Source organism: Ricinus communis, chromosome 6 (genome assembly GCF_019578655.1).
Source record: "Ricinus communis isolate WT05 ecotype wild-type chromosome 6, ASM1957865v1, whole genome shotgun sequence".
Lineage (NCBI taxonomy): Eukaryota > Viridiplantae > Streptophyta > Magnoliopsida > Malpighiales > Euphorbiaceae > Ricinus > Ricinus communis.
The window spans coordinates 14,653,143-14,676,267 of NC_063261.1; the positions used below are offsets into that span (position 1 = coordinate 14,653,143).

General features: G+C 30.0%; 2 protein-coding genes across 2 annotated transcripts; one reads left to right on the plus strand and one right to left on the minus strand.

Moving 5' to 3' along the window:
• The first annotated feature begins 8,430 nt into the window (after positions 1-8,430).
• LOC107261963 (uncharacterized mitochondrial protein AtMg00810-like) lies at positions 8,431-9,212 on the plus strand. The gene is made up of 2 exons (XM_015724624.1): positions 8,431-8,528; positions 8,579-9,212. The coding sequence occupies exons 1-2, from the start codon at positions 8,431-8,433 to the stop codon at positions 9,210-9,212; spliced, it is 732 nt and encodes a 243-aa protein (XP_015580110.1).
• A 5,094-nt stretch (positions 9,213-14,306) lies between these two features.
• Positions 14,307-16,886, minus strand: LOC8282060 (probable WRKY transcription factor 9). The gene is made up of 5 exons (XM_002527889.4): positions 16,290-16,886; positions 15,983-16,117; positions 15,508-15,891; positions 15,321-15,434; positions 14,307-15,218 (listed from the first exon to the last, which is right to left on the minus strand). The coding sequence occupies exons 1-5, from the start codon at positions 16,575-16,577 to the stop codon at positions 14,541-14,543; spliced, it is 1,599 nt and encodes a 532-aa protein (XP_002527935.1). The 5' UTR covers positions 16,578-16,886; the 3' UTR covers positions 14,307-14,540.
• Positions 16,887-23,125: the final 6,239 nt, after the last annotated feature.

Here is a 23,125-nt window from a genome sequence, read left to right on the forward strand (position 1 = left end):
TTCAAGAAAATATTTGATTCAAATAAAGCTTGTTTTCCCTGGTGATTTCCGGGATAGAAACCATCGCCTTGTTTGATACAGGAGCGGACCTCAATTGTATCAATCATGAATCGGTTCCTAAAAGGTTTCACCAAGAAACCAAAGAAAGGCTGACTTCAGCCAATTCTTCAAAGATTAAGATTGCTGGTAAAACTGAAGCCGCAATTCTTAATAATAACATTGCTTTAAAGAATGTTTTTATTCTTACAAAGGATCTTCAGCAAACGGTTATCTTAGGGACTCCGTTTATCAATTTGATAACTCCCTTTAAAGTGACAACTGCTGGAATCATTTTCAAAGCTAAAGATTCAAAGATTGTTTTTCCTTTTATAGAAAAACCAAAAAAGAGAAATTTGAATCTTATCAAAGCGCATTCCATTTACAATTTTGAAATCAATGCTTTGATCAAAGGTAAACAAACCCATCTTTCTCATCTTCAACAAGATGTGGGTTTGAAGAGAATCCTAGATCAACTGCAAAATGATTTTATTCAAAGAAAAATTTCTGATTTTCAAATGAAGATTGAGAATGAACTCTGTTCTAATCTTCCAAATGCTTTTTGGAATCGAAAGCAACATATGGTAGATTTGCCATATGAAAACAATTTTTCAGATAAGCAAATCCCTACTAAAGCCAGACCCATTCAGATGAATGAGTCCTTAGAAAGCCATTGCAGATTAGAGATTAAAGATCTTGAGTCTAAAGGTTTAATTTCAAAGTCTAGATCACCTTGGTCTTGCGCAGCTTTCTATGTCAATAAGAATAGCGAGATAGAAAGAGGAACTCCTAGGCTAGTGATCAACTACAAACCATTGAACAAAGCTCTTAAGTGGATTAGGTATCCTATTCCAAATAAGAAAGATCTTTTACAAAAACTGCATTCTGCATTCATCTTTTCAAAGTTTGACAAGAAATCGGGATTTTGGCAAATCCGGATTGATCCAAAAGATCGTTACAAAACGGCATTTACAAATTCCATTCGGCCAATATGAGTGGAATGTGATGCCTTTTGGATTAAAAATGCCCTTCCGAATTTCGGAAAATCATGAATGACATTTTTAATCCATTTCAAAGTTCGCATTGTCTACATAGATGATGTTTTAATCTTTTCAAATTCCATTGAATAAAGATTTTAAACACCTAGAAACGTTTTTCTATGTTGTTAAGAAAAATGGTTTAGTGGTTTCAAAGTCTAAGATATCTCTTTTCAAACGAAATTAGATTTCTTGGTCATTACATCTCTCAGGGTACAATTACTCCAATTGAGAGATCCCTTGCATTCACTTCCAAAGTTTCCGGATAAAATTTTGGAAAAACCCGACCTTCAAAGATTTCTTGGTAGTTTAAATTATGTTATGGAATTTTATCCTAATTTAAACTGTCTTGCAAAACCCCTGCATGATAGGCTAAGGAAAAACCCCCTCCTCGGTCCGATCAACATACAAAGATAGTCCAAAGCATTAAAAAACAAGTTTTAGAAATTCCTTGCCTCAGATCTGATCCTTCCGCATTTAAGATTGTAGAAACGGATGCATCAGAGTTAGGTTACGGTGGGATTCTTAAGCAAGTCCAAAATTCCAAAGAATATATTGTCCAGTTTACTTCTGCTCACTGGAACGATACTCAAAAGAATTATTCTACTATCAAAAAGGAAATCCTTTCGATAGTTCTCTCAGATTTCTAAATTTCAAAGCGATCTTTTAAATCAAAAATTTCTTTTAAGGATTGATTGCAAATCCTGCGAAAGAAGTTTTACAAAAGATGTCCAAAATATAGCTTCAAAACAGATTTTCGCCCGTTGGCAAGCTATCTTATCTGTTTTTGATTTTGAAATTGAATTTATTCGTGGAGAATCAAATTCTATTCCTGACTTTCTAACCAGAGAGTTTTTACAAAAACAAGAGTGATACAAAATGCCAAGAAAATCGAAATCTAAAGAAGAAAAGTCCACGGCCTCTTCAAAACCGACCAAAATTCAAAGCCCAGTGAAGGAAGTCCTCCCTTCAACTTCAAAGCCCATCAGGACTTGGACTGAGATAATCCAAGAAGAAATTAATCAACCGGATCCAGTTCAACAATAAATGGATCCCTTCAAAGCCGATCAAGCCAAACAAATTCAGGAATGGCTTGCCCAAAGTAAGATCCCCGAATTCATTCAAAGAGTAGAAGAATACAAAGACAAATGGTTCAATCCCTGTCTGAACCATCTACAAAGCAAATCATTCCAAAGCCAGAAGCGACTCCAAAGTCGTCCTCTTCCTCTACAAAGGGTAAAGGTATATTATCTATCCCTTTTCAAAATACCGAGATAGAGATTTTCCCTCCAAATCTATCTCAAAACTCAAATAGTCTTTCAAAGCCAAACTCTCAGGAGATTGTTTTGACACAATCAAAACGTTTTAAATCAAATGAGTATTTGGAAAACCTATTTTCAAAATGTTCTAACCATTGAGGAAGGATTCGCATGAAAGCCCCTCAAAATTGGTTTCAAAGATTTTCCCTCCAGTTGGTTTTTTAAACCCTGGAATATTTCAAAGCCTCAAGCTTATTACCGGTCAATCCCTTGAGGTTACCGGTTCAGCCAAATTCAAGCACTTCAAAAAGACAAAGCCCATAAAGACCCTGCATATTCAACATGCACAATCCAAAGAATCCTTCACCCGTCTGATTGGGGTATGGATTTACACTCTCTTCGTTCCTTCCCTACTTCTCTAAAAAGAACCTACCCTTCAAATCTTAACACCTCTTTCTCCTATTGGGATTACCAGCAAGCCTGGTTCAATACCTTTCTTATCCAAAACGAAGGAAGAAGCCACTCCTGGCTATTCTACTTCGACACCAATATCCAAACCTCCAAAATCCCTTACTGGTTTAAACAGTGGGTGGAATTACTACCAGTAATGCCCCTGAGACTCTTATTCCCGAAGTCTTACCCCTGTTCAACCTATTCAAAGCAAATTACAAACCAAATTCCATGGAAAAGCGTTTTCCCCCGCTTCTCCTTTTCTGTTCAAATTTCTTTTTACCCTGGGTATGTGTATGGTACTTTCACTTCAACTGCTTCCAGATGGTGAGATTACACTTATCCGTCGATTCAAAGTAAAATGGTGGGATAAATTCAACCACCAAGACAAATCGTCCCTAAAAGCCGCTCAAAACTTCTTGACCAAACATAGCTTCTGCCTCCTCCTAAAGAACAAACAACGTTCTTGGCACAAGTCTTTTCTCCTTCCAAAGCTTCGCATTTCCAAATCAAGAAGATTTCCTACAACTTATAAAACAGTTGTCCAAATACTTCTTCTAAAGGCAAATCCAAAGCCTCATCATCATCCTCTTCCAAGCAGATCACGCATTCGATTTGGATGATCCAAATGGGAGACGATTGTTATGGGATACTCAAAATCTCATAAATATTATCTCCTTCTTTTAAAGCCCATGGGTTAAAAACCAGAAATGGTAGCCCAAGGTTATTTGTGTTGGGCCAAAAATCCCACACTAAAGCCCACAAAAAGAAAAAGAAAAATAAAAAGAAAAAGAAAAAGAAAAAGAAAAGAAAAAGAAAAAGAAAAGAAAAGAAAAGAAAAGACAAAAGAAAAAACAAAAGTCAAAAAAGCAAAAGATTCTTTCAAGACATGGCCGACAACTTTCTCAAAAGGCGGTTGGCATTATCAAAAGACTCCAAAGCATGTGAAGAATCTCTACAAGACTCCAAAGACAAGTGGAATCATTTCTACTCCACTAAGCAAAGCATCCAAAGCCCGTGACAAGTATCCAAAGCTCCAAGACCTCTATATATAGAGGAGTCCTCCTTCTTCATCCCTCAGAATTTAGAATTCAGAACTTAGAAGAGAGAAGAAAGCTCTTCCTGAGTCTAAATCTCACAGAAGAGATTAGAGTAAAAGAGAGTGAGTAAGAGAGAGAGAATCTTTGTAACTCCTCCTGTAAGTCTATATTTTCTTCTGTTTCAAAGTCTTACAAAGTTGTATGTTTATTTAAAGCTTTCAAAGATTGTTTATATGTTTATGTTCAAAGTCTGTTATTATTAATAAAGCAATTCAAAGTTTATCTTCTTTATCTATCATCTTCTTCTTTCCCCAACATCAAGCGTATGCTCTGTGCTTGCCTCGTAAGAGGATCCTGCACATCAGAAACTTGCTGTTTCTTTCTATTCAAATTTATTTTCAGATCTATAAGTTTATAGGCTGGAAAACAGATTCTGCAAGAGCATTTATAGCTCCTACAGGCTGCTTAAAGCGTGAATCTGGTTACAACGCCACGAACTTAGATCTAAATCTTCACTGCTTAAAGCGTGGGGGCACCACTATAAGTTTATAGGCTGGAAAACAGATTCTGCAAGAGCATTTATAGCTCCTACAGGCTGTATTCATCTTTTCAGTTGTTGATAGCATATAAATGTCTAGATAATAGCTGACTCGGCTGGTCTTTCAAGCTTTTCTTAGAAGAACTTATTAAAACTTTATATATAAAAGAGAAGTACCTTTATATTGTAGGAGAGAAAAATTAAAGTTATTGATTTTATCTTTTTTTATTAAAAAATGGAATAAAATATTTCTTTTGTATCGATTAAAATCTCAGTTATTTCAAAACAAAACGATCGAGATTAGACCGAAATGGCCATTCCGACTTATATTAACGAGATAGATCAAGATGAGATAATTTTATAAAAAAAATATATTATTGAATTGAGTTAAGTAGATTATTAACACTTAACCCTAACCCAATAAAATCTCTTTTGACTTTATTAATAAAAATGAATTGACATCTAAAATTTCAAAATCAAAAATTCAAAAACATCGTATAATCATTTCTTTATTTTTATTTATCATCTCATTTTATGCTTTACAGTTTGATCATGTATTTTTTTAATAATTTATTAAATTTATTTTTATGATTTAATCTATATTATTTAGTAATAACTATTAACCATCACATACCAACTATGAATTCAAATGTTTGTCTGAAAGAGCATGACAAGGACATTTTGGAGTGATAAGGTTGTTAGGAGTGATAAGGTTGCAAGTGATCCTCTTATCATATCTAAGGGATATATTTCGGTGGTTTAGTTAATTCAAGATCAGCTCAATTATGGTCAAAGTGGTTATCTCCAGTTTATCATTTAGTTACACCTGATTTTATGCAACAAATTGTATTTTTGAATTGATCTTCTTATCTAGTTAGTTGTGATAGCTTTACTATATATATTTTAGACTTCTTCCTGTAACAAAGGCTTGCTCACGTTAATACAAAGAACAATTTCCAGTTTATCAATTTTTTTTTTTTAGTATTAAAGCACCGAAATGAGCAACAACAAAAATCAACAAACATGAGTTCACTCTCACACAACATCAGCAACTTCATTACCTTTAAACTCAAACCTGATAACTACATAAACAACTCAGCAACAGACTCAACTACACAGACTGAGACCACTTCGACGAACAACAAGACGACAAACTGGAGAAAATCATATCGGCTACTTCGTGGATGGCTGATGGGCACACTTTCAGAAGAGGCACTTGGTTTTGTTATAGGCTAAGACACATCAAAAGTAGTCTGGGATGCTTTGAAGGAAGCATATGCTCAAGATTCTCAAGAAAGAGAATTCACTCTACGACAGCAACTCACCTATCTCTGCAAAAATGACAGTGTCACCATTGGAAGTCCCGTTCCTCACAAGGAGAAGGTATTTTCCTTGCTTACTAGTCTTGGACCAAAATATGAATCATTTACTACAACCATGTCGAAGCCACCCAGACCATCCTACCCTAAACTCGTATCTCTGCTACAAGGTTACGAACAGAGACAAAACTGGTTCACCACACAAACACCAACTCACCAACTAGCTTTCTATGGACAAAAACAAAATCCAGGCTTCACAAATCGCAGGAGCCAAAATAGCTTCAACTCGAGTGGTCGAGGCTTTCAAGCACGCTTTCAAGCACACAACCCAAATTCCAACAATCAAGGAAATTGCAATCAAGGTTATACAAATAGCAATAGGCAAGACCTCAGAGCCTGCAATCTACCTCTACTAGGATAAAAAAGGATGACACCAGAAAAAAGAGAGATGTATCGAAATGATACCTACCAAATATGTGGTGTCGTAGGACATATTGCAAAAATATGCTGGCACTTAGGTAAGCATTCATCGACTACAGAAGAACTCCCTAAGGCATTGGCCGCATTCACCCTCGACAACATAGTGTATGACACCAAATGGACCACAAACAATGGAGCTTCTCAACACATGACAGGTAACTCTAAAATGCTGACAAATAAACAACCATAAGCAATGACTCAGTACTCATAGGTAATGGTTCTCTGTTAGGTATTGACTCTATAGGTGATGCTAGTATTACTAATGGTGATAAAAATCTGCCTCTAAATGATGTCCTACATGTACCCAAACTAAAAAGGAATCTGCTATCAGTCGGCCAACTTACAGATAACTACCCTGTTAATTGTGAATTTTCTAATGATAGTTGTCAAGGAAAGGGAGACAGGTTATAAGGTGATGACAGGACAACGCAAAGGTGATCTATACGTTATTTCAAGTCTGCATGAGTCACATTTCTCCCGTAGGTTCAAAGTTGGCACCATCGACTTGTGGCATCAACGACTGGGACATCCTCAAATGTCCACTCTTAAGTTGTTACAATAAAAGGGTTTGATTGATGTTCAAGGCTCCAATAAGGCACAATCTCTTTGTAATAGCTATCAATTAGCTAAACTTAGTAAATTACCTTTTTCATCTTCGGACAGTATTAGTTCTTCTGCTTTCAATAAAATACATTGTGACTTATGGGGTCCATCACCCGTTTTATCACTTAGAAAATTTCGATATTATGCTTGCATTGTTGATGATTTCTCAAGATATTCTTGGCTCATTCCTTTACGAGTTAAATCTGATTTCTTTGTTGCTTATTTGGCTTTTGAGAAATATGTTGCAAGGCAATTTGACACAACTATTAAAATATTTCACTCCGATGGAGGTGGTGAACTTGTTAACTCCAGGCTTGGTTCTCATTTTCAAGCATAAGGTATTGTTCATCAAATTTCTTGCCCACACACACCAGAGTAAACAGGTATGGTTGAGCATCGTCATCATGTCATTCGAGAACTAGGTATGGCTATGATGTTTCACTGTAATGCTCCTTTATATTTGTGGGTTGAAGCCTTTCAAACTGCTGTGTTTTTATCAATCGTTTGCCATCCACTACACTTGATTCTGACACACCTTATTTTAAGCTTCATCAAGTTCATCCCAAATATTCCTTTCTTAGAGCTTTTGGCTCCAAATGCTTTCCATACACATGGGATACTCGAAAAAATAAATTTGATCTGAAGACTGTCCCATGTGTTTTCATAGTTTACAGTGATCAAGATAAAGGTTATAAGTGTTTTCATCCATCAACATAAAAAATTATTATCTCAAGACATGTTGTATTCGACGAGAGTAAATTTTCCTTTAAGAATCATGCCCCTCATGTGATTAACTCTTCCACTAACAATTGGATAAGTATATTTGATTCTTGGACTGATCTTCCATTTATTAATGCTGATTCTTCCTCGCAGGAATGCACTACTATTGATCCTTCCCTTCCGCTCCACTTAGCACAATAATCCATCACGCCTGAAGTTGTCTTGAATGCACCTCTATCTTAATCAGTGTCTACTCCTATCTCAACACAAGGACAACTTAACACACCACTAAGGCCAGCTCTCATCAGTCCTGATCCACCTGACTCTTCTTCTCCAAATCATTCACCTTTCCTTTCATCTCCACTCCCACCTCATTCTTATCCTATTGCTTCATCATCCCCTTCTTCTGATCATTCACCCGGTGCATCCCCACTTGACCTCTCCTCTGAAGAGCCCGCATTACCTGTCCCCATTCTACCTCAACCTCACTCCATGATCACTCACTCCCAAGATGGTATTTATAAACCCAATCCTAAGTATGCACTCTTGGCTATTGGATCAGACATCCCTCGCGTTCTTAAATCTATCAAGTCTGCACTCAAGCATGATGGTTGGCAATCTGCAATGAATGAAGAAATGCAAGCACTTCATCATAATTAGACCTGGACGTTAGTTCCTCGTGTCTTTTCTATGCATGTCATAGAATGCAAATGGGTTCTAAAACCGAAACTTAAACCTGACGGATCTCTGGACAGACTAAAGGCACGCCTCGTTGCTAAGGGATATCATCAAGTTGATGGCATCGACTACACTGACACGTTTTCCCCTATCATCAAACCTGGTACTATTCACCTTGTTCTTAGTCTTGCTCTTGTTCGCCACTGGGGCATTAGATAACTAGATGTCAAAAATATCTTTCTACATGGAGTCATTATAGAAGATATCTATATGGAACAACCTTCAGGCATGACTGATCTACAGTTTCCTAATCATGTTTGCAAACTTCAACGAGCCCTTTATGGTCTCAAACAAGCACCTTGTGCCTGGTTTGATCGTTTCAATACTTTTTTTTATTAAAATATGGTTTTGTTTGTAGTCTTGCTGATCCATCTCTGTTTATTCTTCATTGTTCCTCTGGCTCGCTAATCCTTCTATTATATGTTGATAACATGCTTTTCACAGGTTCAAATTCACAACTTCTTTCTACTTTTATTCAGCTATTGCATACAGAGTTTGCTATGAAAGTTCTTGGTCCCATTCATCATTTCCTTGGAATCGAAGTGACTTCTACATCTCATGGCTTGCATTTGTCTCAATCTCACTTTGTACTCACCATCCTAGAACGAGCTGAAATGGTTGATTGTAAACCTATGAGTACGCCACTTGAAGCCAAAACCAAAGGACTTCACAATCAGACTCCTCTTTATGAACCTACTTCATATTGTGCTATTATTGGAGCCCTTCAGTATCTCACTTTGACTTGCCCTGACCTTGCTTATAGTGTGAACTATGTGTCTCAATTTATACATGCTCCCACTCAGTCTCATCTAAAAATGGCTAAACGCATCCTGCGCTATGTTAAAGGCACCCTCACTCTTGGTCTGGATCTTACCTCCAACACTACACTTGATCTTTGTGCCTTTTCAGATTCAGACTGGGCAGGCTGCCCCATCACCTGTCGTTCCATTACTGGCTACTACACCTTCCTTGGCCGTGATCCCATCTCCTAGTGTGCTAAGAAACAACATACAGTTTCACACTCCAACACTGAAGCTGAGTATCGAGCCATGGCACACACTGCTGTAGAGGTCACATGGCTAACTTATATTCTCCACGATCTTCAAGTCACACAGTTTCATCCTCCAATTTTGTTCTGTGACAACCTCAGTGCCTTACATACGACTATCAATCCAGTTTTTCATGCAAGAAGCAAGCACATTGAGCTTGATTATCATGTTGTTTGTGAGAGAGTTGCTCTTGGTTTTCTTGTCACTAAATATATCCGACTTCATCTCAAGTAGCTGACATCTTCATTAAGCCTATGTCCAAAGCTACTCTTGCTCTTTATCGTCCCAAACTATGCCTCTAGCCTCGGCTCAGTTTGCGGGGGGATATTAACCATCACAGACCAGCCATGAATTCAAATATTTGTCTGAAAGAGCATAATGAGGACACTTTGGAGTGATAAGGTTGTTAGGAGTAATAAGGCTACAAGTGATCCTCTTATCATATCTAAGGGATATATTTCAGTGGTTTAGTTAATTCAAGATCAGCTCAATCATGGTACAAGCGGTTATCTCCAGCTCATCATTTAGTTACAGCTGATTTTATGCAACAGATTGTATTTTTGAATTGATCTTTTTATCTAGTTAGTTGTGATAGCTTTACTATATATATTTTAGAGTTCTTCCTGTAACAAATGCTTGCTCACGTTAATACAAAGAACAATTTCCAGTTTATCAAATTTTTTTTTTATAACAACTCAAAATTTATGTAATTTGATTTTCATGGCTTTGTCGACTACAAGATACTATTTTGTACTTTAATTGATTATGTTAATAGAAAAAAGATTTTATTATTATAATTCTATAATCATGAAAAATTTTGTATTTATTTATTTGTTCCTTTCTAATATGCTATCTAATTATGTTATAAATAATGACTTTATAGTATTATATTTTAATAATTTAAAATTAAATAGTATATATAATTCAAAACAGTCTGAAATGACATGGACATAACGAAATACTCCAGTATCGAAATATTCATTTCAATAACAAATTTGAAATGAAAAAATCTGAAAGGGGGGCGAAATCTTTGAGAAAAACTGATAAATTGTTTGTGATATTATCTTTTAATCTTTTTGGGCCCACAAATGTGTAACCTAAGAAACAAATGAATTTTATCTTCTCATAAAGCTTCTATGTTTTTTTTTCTCACAAAAGACTTTTTACTAACAGTATTTACGTTAATTCTTAAATGAAATTTATATCATGATAATATTGGGTTAAGTAATATTGAATATTTATTATTATTTTTAAAAATTAATTTTTATGTATATAATTTTATTTTTGTAAATTTTTATATTTATTAATAGATATTATAATTAATGAAATAATTCAAAAATTTTATTTTTATTTTATCTTTATTTTTTATTAATATTATTTATTTTATAAAAATTTGAATCTTTTATTAATTTTTATTTGTTACCTTTATAGTACACATATTAGTTTATTAAATGAATAAAAAAGATATCGTAGACTAAAACATCTTTAATAGAAAAATTCGTATGCTTATTAGTTAATTTAGATAAAAAATAAATTATAAGTATTTAGGATATATATCTGATTAATCAAATAGCTATTTAAAATTAATTAAATATTTTTTTATAACAATTAGTTAATGATTCATAAAAATTATTATATTTAGCTTGTATTTATTATAATAATTTTTGTTTTTATAAAATAATTAATTAGTTTTAAGTTTATATATATATAAATAGTATATAGTTTTGTAGTTTTAATTCTTTATTAATTAATTAATGAATGCTTTTAATATTCACTAATTTTTTAATCCATTAAATTAGTAATTATGAAAGAATATTATTATCTTTAACAGTAAAAAAACAAGAGGTGCACACGTGGCGTTGCATATATTATGAATCTCATTCCCATGGCACTTAATTTTAATTGGGGTCAGATTCAGATCTCAGAAAATAGAGTTGGAGGGCTAATTATTAGCTAAGCTCAATTCCAAAATAAAATATTAAATACTCTAACTCCTTAAAGATCCTTAAATCCAGGATACAATTAAGGCCTTATTAATTGATCTGACACAAGACTATGTAACATAACAAAACAACACAACACATGTGAACCCTTCCTTCCTACTACTTTTATTTTAGGGATAAATACCAAAAAAACACTCTCTATTATATATTATATTAACTGTTATCCTCTTTAAATAGTTCATTGAATTAAAAAATATATATTTAATAAGTTCAATAATAAAAAAATTTTAGTGAAATTAAATTAAATTATTATTTTTATAGATATTACAAGATTTATTACACATATTTTAATAGAAGGATAAAATTAAAAGTAACATATAATTTAAAAAAAAAATTATTTGAAAAAGAGACAATTCGTATAAAATGAAGAGAATATATAATTAAGAATTATTAAAGGGTGTGACAATTATTCAACTATCTTTATTCAAATCAACTATTATTATCATATTATCTGTTTTAATAATATAGATTTAGAACTTAATAACTCAAACATTGTTGTTTGACTGCCAAATCAATTTCATCATATTAGTAACCTTTTAAACCATAATTTGACGGTCAAACAATGAAATTATGAGTTATTAAACTCTAAATTCATATTATCATATACAAACAGTATGATAATATTGACTAATCGAAACGAAAATAACTAAATTCTTAAAAATCAAAACTTTTTAATAATAAAATACTGCTATAATTGGTAACTATATATCTATTTTTATCCAAAAAGCATTACATACCAAAAATTATAAAATAATAAAACTACAATATATTTTTTTTATCTTTATCCCTTTATTTTACGGCTTTTCTTTTTATCCTTATCCCTTTATCTTATGCGCCCTATGCATATTTAGTATTCTAAAGTTCACTTGTTTTATCGGTTAAACTGGCTCAAAAAAAAAAATTAATTGTGTATGGAAATTCTCAATTAATTATAAATATATATTATTCAGCTTTATACATCTTTAAAAATATTTTGTAGAGCCAACAAATATTTTTATAGATATTATATGACAAAAGAATTGAGAGATCATAAAAATGTATTATAAAATTTCATATATGAAATTTAAAATATATAAGAATAAAACAAATATAAAAACTTTGAGGACTTAGAAAGAAATATTTGTAAGAATTCGACTAAAGTTTGGCTTTGCTACACACGTATTAATGCTAGAGCATAAGTACTATCGTCACAAAATAGAGTCAATTTAACTAGTTAAATCAATATTTTCAAAATTGAACACCTCATTTATTGATTCAATCGGTTAGATTGGGTGAATCAACATTTTGACCGATATAATAAATATTATTTATATTTTAAGATATTAATTATATATAATAGGCTATTAATAAGTTTTTTTATTAAACCAACCAGTTTAGTCCAGATTTAAAAATAATGATTTAGATGACAAGAAATAATTAGGTCTAGAGAGTTATGTAGTTAAAAGAAAATTAATATATTTTTACTAATTTATAATTTTGAATATTTTTTTCCCAGATAAATAGAGATATGTAATTAATGACAAAAAATATATGTTGTTATTTGTAAAAAATCTAGTCATTTTTATTCCGATCAATCATTATTATCATGTTGCTTATATTTAATTACATGAGTTTAGAGCTTAATAACTCATAATTTTATTATTTGTCTATTAAATCGATTACATCATATATCAATGAATTATTAAACTGCAATTTGACTGCTAAACAACTAAATCTAGGTAACATAATAATGATGGTTGAACGAAATAAAGATGGTTAAATCCTTGTGAATTGTAATTTTATAATGATGAGATATTTTTTTTGTCACAATTTTTAACCACATATTTCTTTTTATAAACAAACACACATTTAAAGTTGTAAAACTACATAAAACTTTTAGTTTTGTACTTATCCTTACAATTTTTCCAAATGAAAAAATAGAAATCAATTTTTTTAAAATATTTTATACATTTGCACTATTATATAGAAAAAAATTTAGTTTATCTCTTATATTTTTCTTTTTATCTAGAGACACTTCAGAAGATAGTGAGTTCTCCAAGTATTTTATTGAATTTGCCGTTACATTTAGGTAAACTCAGCAAATACTCCTACCTTTTTTCTTTTCTCATTTTGTTTCAAAATTTTAAATATTTTATTATTGATAGATGTGGTTAGTATGGTAATTGTTTAGTTAGAGAAAAGGGGAAATTTTCTTTTACAAAGTGGGGAATAAACCACCACATTTCAAAGAAAGGACTGAATTTGAGTTCTCAACCTCCGGCACTAATGCTTGACCACCATATTAAAATATGACGGTTCAAAACTTTATATATTTATATACATGTATTTATAACTTATTCATAGACAGTATCATGTTGAATTTCATTCTTATAATAAGTATTTCTGTTTTTCGTTTATTTTTATAATTTCGTATGTATTCTAATTATTTAATTTTATAATATTGGTTATTTTGAAAAGATATTAGTAAAATTATAAAAAGAAAAGAGATAATGGATTGTAATTTTTAAAAAATATTTCAATTTTTCACTTAGAAAATAACAATTTGAAAATAAGAAAATAAACAAGAAAACTACAAGATGAAATGACTTTTTTTCCAAACTAAACAAACCCCTAATAATTATCCCTATTCTATTACAACTTTATTTTAATTATATATCATTACTACTTCTCAGTACACAATTAAAAAGAAGGCTGCTGAAATTAATAAGCATATTATTAAATTGATGATAACTTGCCAAGTAAAGTACAAAAGGTTTGGCTATTCAAGGTTCAACTTTTCTTAAGGAATATTCTTTGGGATCAAGCTATAGCTAAGCCCAATTCAGATACCTTTTCTTGTACTTCAAACATGGCAGTATTACAGGCATGTAGCATACTGTTCACAAAATTCCCCAGCAAATGAACTTTTAAAAATAAAAAATAATTTTTATCAGTGTTTTCTTTTTATTAAGACAATTCTGTGATGTGTTCATGAGTAATATGTAAATTGTAGGAACAAAGCAAGTAAATAAGAAGCATAAACAAAGACATGCACTGAAAAGTGAGAAGTGTCTTGTTCTTGAATTATATTAAATTCAAGTACTTACAGAAGGCAATAAAAGCCAGCTATGATCTTGACATGAAGAAATTACAATTTTGGGATGTGTTTTTTATTGGGTATATGATAAGAAAATGGAGTAGAACACTATAAGTAATATCACATAATCTGTGTTAGTTTTTTTTTTTTTTTTTTTATGAAGAAATGATCATTGTACAGATTCTTTTCCTTTCAAGGTGAGTTTCTAATTGGCTTACCATTTGCAGAGAGGGAATCAAGAACCCAATTCTTGCTACTAGATGAGCTGCCACCCTCTCCTGCTTCCTTATTAGCAACCAAAGAAGGAGGTGCACCACCCTTTTCTTTATTGATGAGTGATGTAATAGCAGCCGCAACAGCAACCCTAAACTTTGGATCAGAAGCAATAGCAGTTACATTTTCAGCTAGCAGTGATTTTGTTCCTTCTACTACCCTAGCGCTAGTAAAGTGAGTACTATTGCCATTATTTTGGTGAGTTGATGACTTCATGCCTTGCAACCAAGAAAATGCCGGCCGAGCTGATGATGATGAGCTAGCTAATGGGAATTGTGGCGGAGGCTGATGATCATGATGAGTGCTATAATTATTAGTAAGATCAAGAACAATCCCTTTAGAAGGATCATTAGGGTTTACGCTTCGGAAAGGCGAGGAGTGAGGGTAAAACACGTGAGATGCGCCGCGGTATGGGATGGATGGTGGGGTGAAATTAGAAATGCCATCGGAGAAAGGATTACTTGAATCGAGTAACATGAATGAAGCAGCTGCTGAGGCAGTTGATGCCATGGCTGTTGCACCAACAGGTAGTGGATGATTATGTGTTCCTTCATAAGTTGTTATCAGGATTGACATGTCCTCTAGGCATCTTTGCACCTGTAACAAAGATACCCAGTTCATAATTAGTCCTCCAAATTGAGAGATTGATGGAATTTTATTGAATTTAGACATAATTTGCATAGACTGATCAATATGTACCTGTTTCCTGACTGGGCATCCTGGTGCCACAGTACAACGATAGTAGGCTCGGGGGCAAGGATTGCCTTTGGCAATTTTCTGCCCGTACTTTCTCCACTGGCAACCATCATTCATCTACAAAAAACAGCTCAAATCTTTATCTTTTATACTACATAATCATGGACTTTGAGAAATTGTTGTAGCTTACTGTTGCTCCTTGGCATCTGGCTCTGACTGAAACCCTAGATTTTCTGTTGGCTAAAGAAGCACCAGGACTAGTGACTCCAGCAGCCAACTGATGATGATCAGTTCTTGGATGTTTATTTTGCACCGAAGGGAACGGCGGCATGTAGTTTCCATTTTCTTCCTTGTTCTCTTCTTTGTCTTCCTCTTTTTCTTGTTGATCTGAGTGATCAGTTTGCAGCCTTAATGACAACCCTAATTCACTTTCTTCAACTATCCTTTTATTCATTGATAAATGTGATAAAAATCTTTGATCATTAGTTTTGGTATCCAAAAATTTTGGAACTGAGTTTGGTTCTTGATCAAGATCTTTCTCATTATTTCTAATGGGAAGAAACACATGTGGATCCTATAATAAACATCAATAAATACAAGAAATAAATACATAAATATATACATCTGTAAATAATTTATTGAAATTAAGAAGGGTGATTAATTACCTTGTGGGTATTTTGCTGGACAATTGCAAATTTGATTTGAAGATCATAGTAATCTTTCATGGTTTGTTCTACTACTTTCCTCAACACTTCATTCTCCTCTTTCATTCTACTTATCTCCATTTGTAAAGCAGGTAACTGGCATATAATAATTCATAGCTTTACTTTTATATATAGCTCTTAATAAGCAATTAATAACCATGAAAAATGGAGCCTTTCATGAATGCAATTATAAACATGCAGTTGAGAAAACTTCACATAATTCAAGAAGGCTAGAAAATTAAGTATTTTTTTTTTTTCAAAGAAGTACCTCTTCTGTCTTTGTGGTATCTTGCAAAGATAATTCTATGCATGAATCATCAACTACTTCTCCTTCAGCTACACCTGTAGTTGCTGTGGCTTCATTATAATCATTTGTTTCTTGTGCATCATCTTCTTGACAGTTGTTTTCTTGCATTATTTCTTGAACTTTTTTAGCTTCCTTTTCTTCTTCTTCTTCTTCTTCTGCTTCTTCTTCTTTTAGTTCAGTATCTTCTTTATTTTCAGTATCTATTCTAAGGGACAGATCAATATCCATTTTCATATCTTCTCTTCCCATTTTTGAGAACAATTTAGATTCGGTATCTCTCTCTGAACTCTTTGCTTTTTAGTTTCTCTCTCTTTCTCTCTTGATGCTGCTTTTGAGGCACCAAAGTCAATTCCCTCGTCTCAAAGAAGTGTAATTAGACACACTAGGACGCATCTAAGGTTTGACTTTAATTAACCTTAATTAATTAACACTAATCTTTAATTTATGAACTAGGGCTTCCCAATTTTTCATTATTGAGATTTTCTCCCTACCGAAATTACCATCACACCCCTACAACCCACCCTTTATTTGCCTTTTTTTTAGCAAAGTTTTTTTTTTTCCTTTTTTTTTTTCCTTTAACCAAGTTTGATGGGTCATGTGAGTTCAACATCCATATCACGTATCAAAAATTATAAAATAGAAAATAATATTTATTTTATGAACTAATACTACAATACATATGCCTTACTTTAACCTATTTTAAAATTTTTAACAATTAATATGAAATAAATAAAAAAAATATTTCTGCACTAAATGTAACTCAAATGGTAAAAATATTTATTTTTAGAATTAGACATTTTAGATTCAAATTATCCTTTCCATACTAAATAAAAATTTATTTTTACGATGAATATAAATAAAAAAATAAATACTTTTTTTTATATAATTCACAGCCCATTAAACTTCTAATTAATTTATGCACAAATTCTGAAAAAGAGAAATTTCTTCAACAAACTCAGAAACTGATAAATAAAATAATGGGTTACAATTAAGTTAGGCCATATATATATATATATATATATATATATATATATATATATATATATATATATATATAGATGACTAATTTATCTTTATAGGTGGGGAACTAAAATTAGCAGAAAAGCCCCACTTTCATCTGTTTGATGTTGAGAGAAAACTAGCATTTGAAGTCGTACCCTACTCATAATTTATTAAAGAGCCTAACTTGCAGCTAACTAAGCATGAATGTGTATAATTCTAGGCCTCTGAAATCGACCGGTGAAAAGAAATATATGTATGAAAGTTTTTTATTTTTATTTTTAAATTATTGCTTGGTATGAATTTCATATTTATTCATGGTTTTCTTTTTTCCCTGGAGAATTCATTTGGTAGAACCCAATTTTTAATCTATTATCAGAACTTTTCACTTAAATACAGATAATTACAACTTGCTAACAATTTTATATAACTCTATTATAAAAGAAGGATATCGTACTTATATTTTAATTCTTTATTTATATTCTTAGCAATGAAAATATGTCAAACTTATATTAAAAAGATTTTAAAAACATAAAAACTTGTTCTCTATTTTTATTTTAAAAAATAGTATAAATAAATATAAAATTTTATTTTCTGTTTTATTTTTAATATAATTTTTTTATAAATAAACATAATCATAGTAAATCAGATTTTTTATGCTGAATTATTGATTTGACCTGTATGCATGTGTTTAGATAAGTCAACAATTAAGATAACTGTGGGGGAAAGAAAATATAAATATGGTGCAGCAATATATAACATAATCTTAGTTGTCAATAAAAATAAAATACTAATATTAAGGGTTGGGGAGATTCATTTTGGTGATTTAAATATAAAAGAAATGGCAATTAACAACAATATAATTAGTAAAATGAAAAAAAATAAAAAAGAATAGTTCTGACATCATCTTAAGTTTCTTAATCTCCCTGGAACATGAGCCCCGTACGAAATCCCATAACAGGGAGAACCTTGGGATCAGATCTTGAATTTGTCAACTCGAAGACCCCTCTCTAATATATATATATTATATATATATACTCCACGTTCATAGCATTATAAAATCTTATTTATAAATTCTTCCTACGTAAAATTTGGATTACTAAACTAAACAAAAGTCAAATCTATTCTTTTTGTCTCCAATCTCAAACAATACAAATGTTATATATGCTTGGAACAGAGTTACATGCCTAACAATTAACATCCTAAGTTTCATTTGTTGATATTTTTTTTTATTATATTCACTTAATTCTAAGTTGAATAGTAGATTAATCACTTTTCTAGAATTTAATTATTTAATTCGCTAAAATAATAACATATCTAAAATATCTAATATTAGACTAGTATATATTTTGAAAAATTAATAAGTTGCTATTTTATTTATCATACCATTTAACTAAATTATTAATTTAATCGAGAACTAAAAATCTAATTTTAATCTTCAAAAATTTGCTAGGCTTGATAATAAATCTTGGGTGTTATTTTTTTCTTTCCTTTTTATCTTCTATTTTCTTAATTATTATAATAATTTTTTATTTTTCAGATTAATTAATCCAAAGTAATTACCTTATTTATTTATTTATTTATTCAAGATAATATTTCTAAATTAAAAATAATAATAACAATAATAATAATAATAATAATAAAGAAAGAAAGAAAGTGAAAAAAGAAAAAGAAAAAAAAGAGAGTGTCCAAACACCAAATTAGTAATATTTTTGCACTTGTTTGTATTTAAGCTATTTGTTCTTTCTATTTCTTATATTTTAACATGTCTATTTGAGGATGAGTGGTCAGCTCTTATTTGGTGTAAGAAATTCAATATCATACGAGTATCTAGCCACCAAATTAATTAAATCTGAATGCTAATTGTAAAATAACGAGTATATAGAACTTACAGTGTACGAGTGCATTTTTTCAAATTGTCTGCAACTACAGTTCACTCAAATCAATTTTTGAGAATTTGAATTCAGTTTTTCTCAGAACTTCTGAATTAAGGATCTCATTTTAAAGTATTAGAGATTTTATGTTATGTTTTTAGGAGATTTAGAGAATTTTTTTTCAATGAATAGACCACTAAATTTTAGACAAGTGACCGATCTATTACCAAACTTAAAGTTAAATGAGTGTAATGAACAAAAAAAAGTTATGTAACTAAAATAAAACTTAGTGTAAGTTAAGTGACTATTAGTACAATTATTCCAAAAAGTATTCTAAAGAATATTTAAATATAAGAAATGAAAAAATTATGTTTAGTAACCTTTTAATATTTTAGTTTTACTTTTATAAGTATTAATAATTTTAATTTATTTTCTCTTTTAGTTTTTTTAAATAATAAATAAAATTATAAATATTAATTAATTAAATACATAGAAATTTCTAGCCATTTACTTAGTAAAATTCTTGTTTTACTTTAAACTTAGATCTAATAAATGAGATGGTAATATGCATTTTCCTTTGGTCATTCAAACTAATGATGCAACTGAAGTTTCTTGTACCTACAAAGATTGAAGCAAAGTTGGTGTCTCTAATACATTCAATCTAAATATGTTTATAACAATTATTTTTATTAATTAATATGATGGTTAATTAATAATAACAACTGAAACTAATAAAGATATGAAGGTAAAGAAATCATTCATTGAATAAATAAATAACAAGATTCATACAAAAATAAAAAGACTAAACTAAACACTTATGAAAACTAGTCTAACATATTTAACCCAATGATCATGGTATTAAATAGAAAGACATAAAACAATAAAGTAAAAACTTTCTCTAGATCCAGAATTTTTTCAAGTAAGAAGATTATTGGTTATCACTCTCTACTTCTTGAAAAACTCCTTAGATCTCAAAAGAACAATGAAAACTAAAACTAAATGTTTATGAAGAACTGTAGAAAATTGTATAGAGAATAATGGTGAGCAGGTATAGGTGAGAGATGTAGCAGAGTGCTCATAGGAAAAACCTCTTCTCACTCTTTTAGAATTAGATAAACATAAATATATATAGAGAAGAGTCCTCCTTTAAGTAAGTTTCCCTAAAGATAAATATACATAATATAAATATATCTAATAGATATGACTAAATGTATCATTCTCTCCACCAAATACTATCTCATAAATAAAATATACCTAATATAAATCTATCTAATAGATAAGACTAAAGGTATCATCCTCTACACCAAATACTATCTCATAAATAGCTCTTAATATAAATCCTAATAATTATATAAAATGACCAAAATACCCCCCTTTGGGTCTTATAATTTTCGATTACCACAACAAATAACAGGTCTATGTGTCTTAATCTTAAGCCTTGACACGAATATATTCAATTAAATTTTTTTTTAAGTATTTTTCTTCATAATTTCCTCTTTTGCTAATATTACCTCAAAATAGACAATTAAGTTTAAGTGAGGTAAAGTACGTACTTTCACCATATTATATATAGAAAATATATCATTAAGCTTTAAAATACCCTAAATATCTATATATAATTTGGACCTATCACTTTTTAAATAGAGTTTGACAAATATAAAGAGTATATCAAAAATGCTTTACCACTATAATAATTTTTTGCTAGTTAATATTGAATTAGTAACCCCTGTGATATGAGTTACTTTGGTTTGAATATTTTCTTTGATTTGAATATTTTCTTATGTTCCCTTAACTTTCATAACGAACACATAAATTTTTGATTTTATGAGTATTTGATTGGAAAATAAATTTTTAAATTATTTATTTATGTGAATGGATTAAAAAAATAAGATGGATAATGCTCACTTTTTAAACCCTTTTTACCTATTAAATTTTGAAAGATATTAATAATTAGTATTAGTAAAATAGAAAGCAATGATTAAGCTAATAATACAACAACAATAAAAATATAGTATTTAAACACAGAGAAAAGTAATGCAATCTAAACCAATTCAACAAAAACTAAAATTTCAAGTAAGATAATCTCTATAATTCCTTTTTTCACCACAAGAGATTATAAATTCGAACTCTCTGTTCAGGCTATATGAAGTTTTCTTTTAACGATTGAAAGTTCAAGGAATTAGGATTTTTCTTTTACTCAAGAGAGATGAAAAAAGTCATGCGCCAATAGATGTAAATGTTTTCTTATTACTAATTAGATTGTAATAATGCTATTACTTTTAGAAAAGGTTTCCATGTTTAATGCAAAAGAATTTTAGTATTACATTTAACTGCTCTTTTATTCATATAATGCGCGCAATCGTGATTATTATTTTAATTATAAAATTAAGTTGATGATTCAATCTAATAAGATTTTTAATATTTAATATTAATTTATAATATTTTAAAAAATAATAGTAAATTAATTATTTTTAAATATCTATCTTGATTTTTTAAAATTCCTTGAATTTTATTAATGTAATAATATAATAATTATTTTGAAAATATTTATGATTAATTTTAATATCATATCAATATAATTAATATTACTATTTTTAGGATTACAAATTTATTATATAATTAAAAAATTAATTTATTACTAAATATAAAATAGAATATAATTTAAGATGTTACTTTCTAAAATTAGAATTATTATATGATTAGAAAACTAATTTATTAGTTAATATAATATTAAAATATAATTAATATGTTATATTTTTAAGATAGAATTAGTAGTATTATCTGATTAGAAAACTAATTATTAGTTAATATAAATATTAAAATATAATTAATATACCATTTTTTAGGATTAGAGTCAGTATTGAATTAGAATATAACTTATTAATCAATAAAGTAATAGAAAAATTATTAAATTACATATAAGTTTGAATCCCTATATATATATATATATATATATGTTGCATTAAAGAAATTAAAAGACCAACTATATATTTATATCCCAGAACTTGTATTGATTAATCAGTTAAACACTCTAATTTTTTATTTAACCTAACAGACACTTAAAATTATTTTTTTCTTAATATCTAAACTTTAACTTTCAATTTAGCCTAACATATACATGGACTTTTTTAATAGTAATATTTAAACATATTTTGTGTAATATATGTGGGCGTATTGAATGAAAACACATCAAAAAATGTTAAAATATCACAAAAAAATAAATTTAAGTAACAGGTTAAATCAAAAATTAGAATATTAAACTTATTAAATGACCAAAATTCAGGAGTAAAAATATGCATTTGGCCAAAATAAAAAAAAAAAATATAATATAATATTAATTTAATGGTATGCCGCTTAGATTTTAAAGTATTTTTTTGGTCAAATACATTTAATTTCATTAGTTTTATGTTTTAGAAAGTCCTGATCCGAATAGAAATTAACTTCGTATGTGATATCATATGGTACAGTGGCACTTTGCATGAAAATTAAAAACAAAATGAAAATAAAAAGAAAGGAAAATTGGTAACAAGAGACGTAAATAAAAAGAAACCATATAAATAAAGGTATTATTGGCATTCAACTCAGCTTTTTCTTGAATAACTACAATCAAATGTTGGGTTTCTCTTAACCATCAAATATCATCAGTTCTTTTAGAGAGGAAAAGGATTCATAATAATCTGTCTTTTTTTCAAGATTGTCGTCTCATTAAACAACTTTTGAAAGAAAAATCCATAGGGACAAAACTTTTCAAAACAAAGAGTGCAATCAATAAAGAGGTGAAGTCATAATAATACAATCCAAAAAAGGCATTACAATAAGTCAAAGATTATAAGATTATGAAGCCACAAGCAATCACATGAATTTAGCTAATGCCCATGGGCTACAAAATTAGCACTCCACATGATGACCCCAAAATTAACATCA

Coding starts and splice junctions, on each gene's coding strand:
- LOC8282060 (XM_002527889.4), bottom strand. CDS start 16,577: ATGGGAAGAGAAGATATGAAAATGGATATTGATCTGTCCCTTAGAATA. Junction 16,118..16,289: donor ATACCACAAAGACAGAAGAG/GTACTTCTTTGA, acceptor ATTATATGCCAG/TTACCTGCTTTACAAATGGA. Junction 15,892..15,982: donor TCCAGCAAAATACCCACAAG/GTAATTAATCAC, acceptor TGTTTATTATAG/GATCCACATGTGTTTCTTCC.
- LOC107261963 (XM_015724624.1), top strand. CDS start 8,431: ATGGAACAACCTTCAGGCATGACTGATCTACAGTTTCCTAATCATGTT. Junction 8,529..8,578: donor AAACAAGCACCTTGTGCCTG/GTTTGATCGTTT, acceptor TTTTGTTTGTAG/TCTTGCTGATCCATCTCTGT.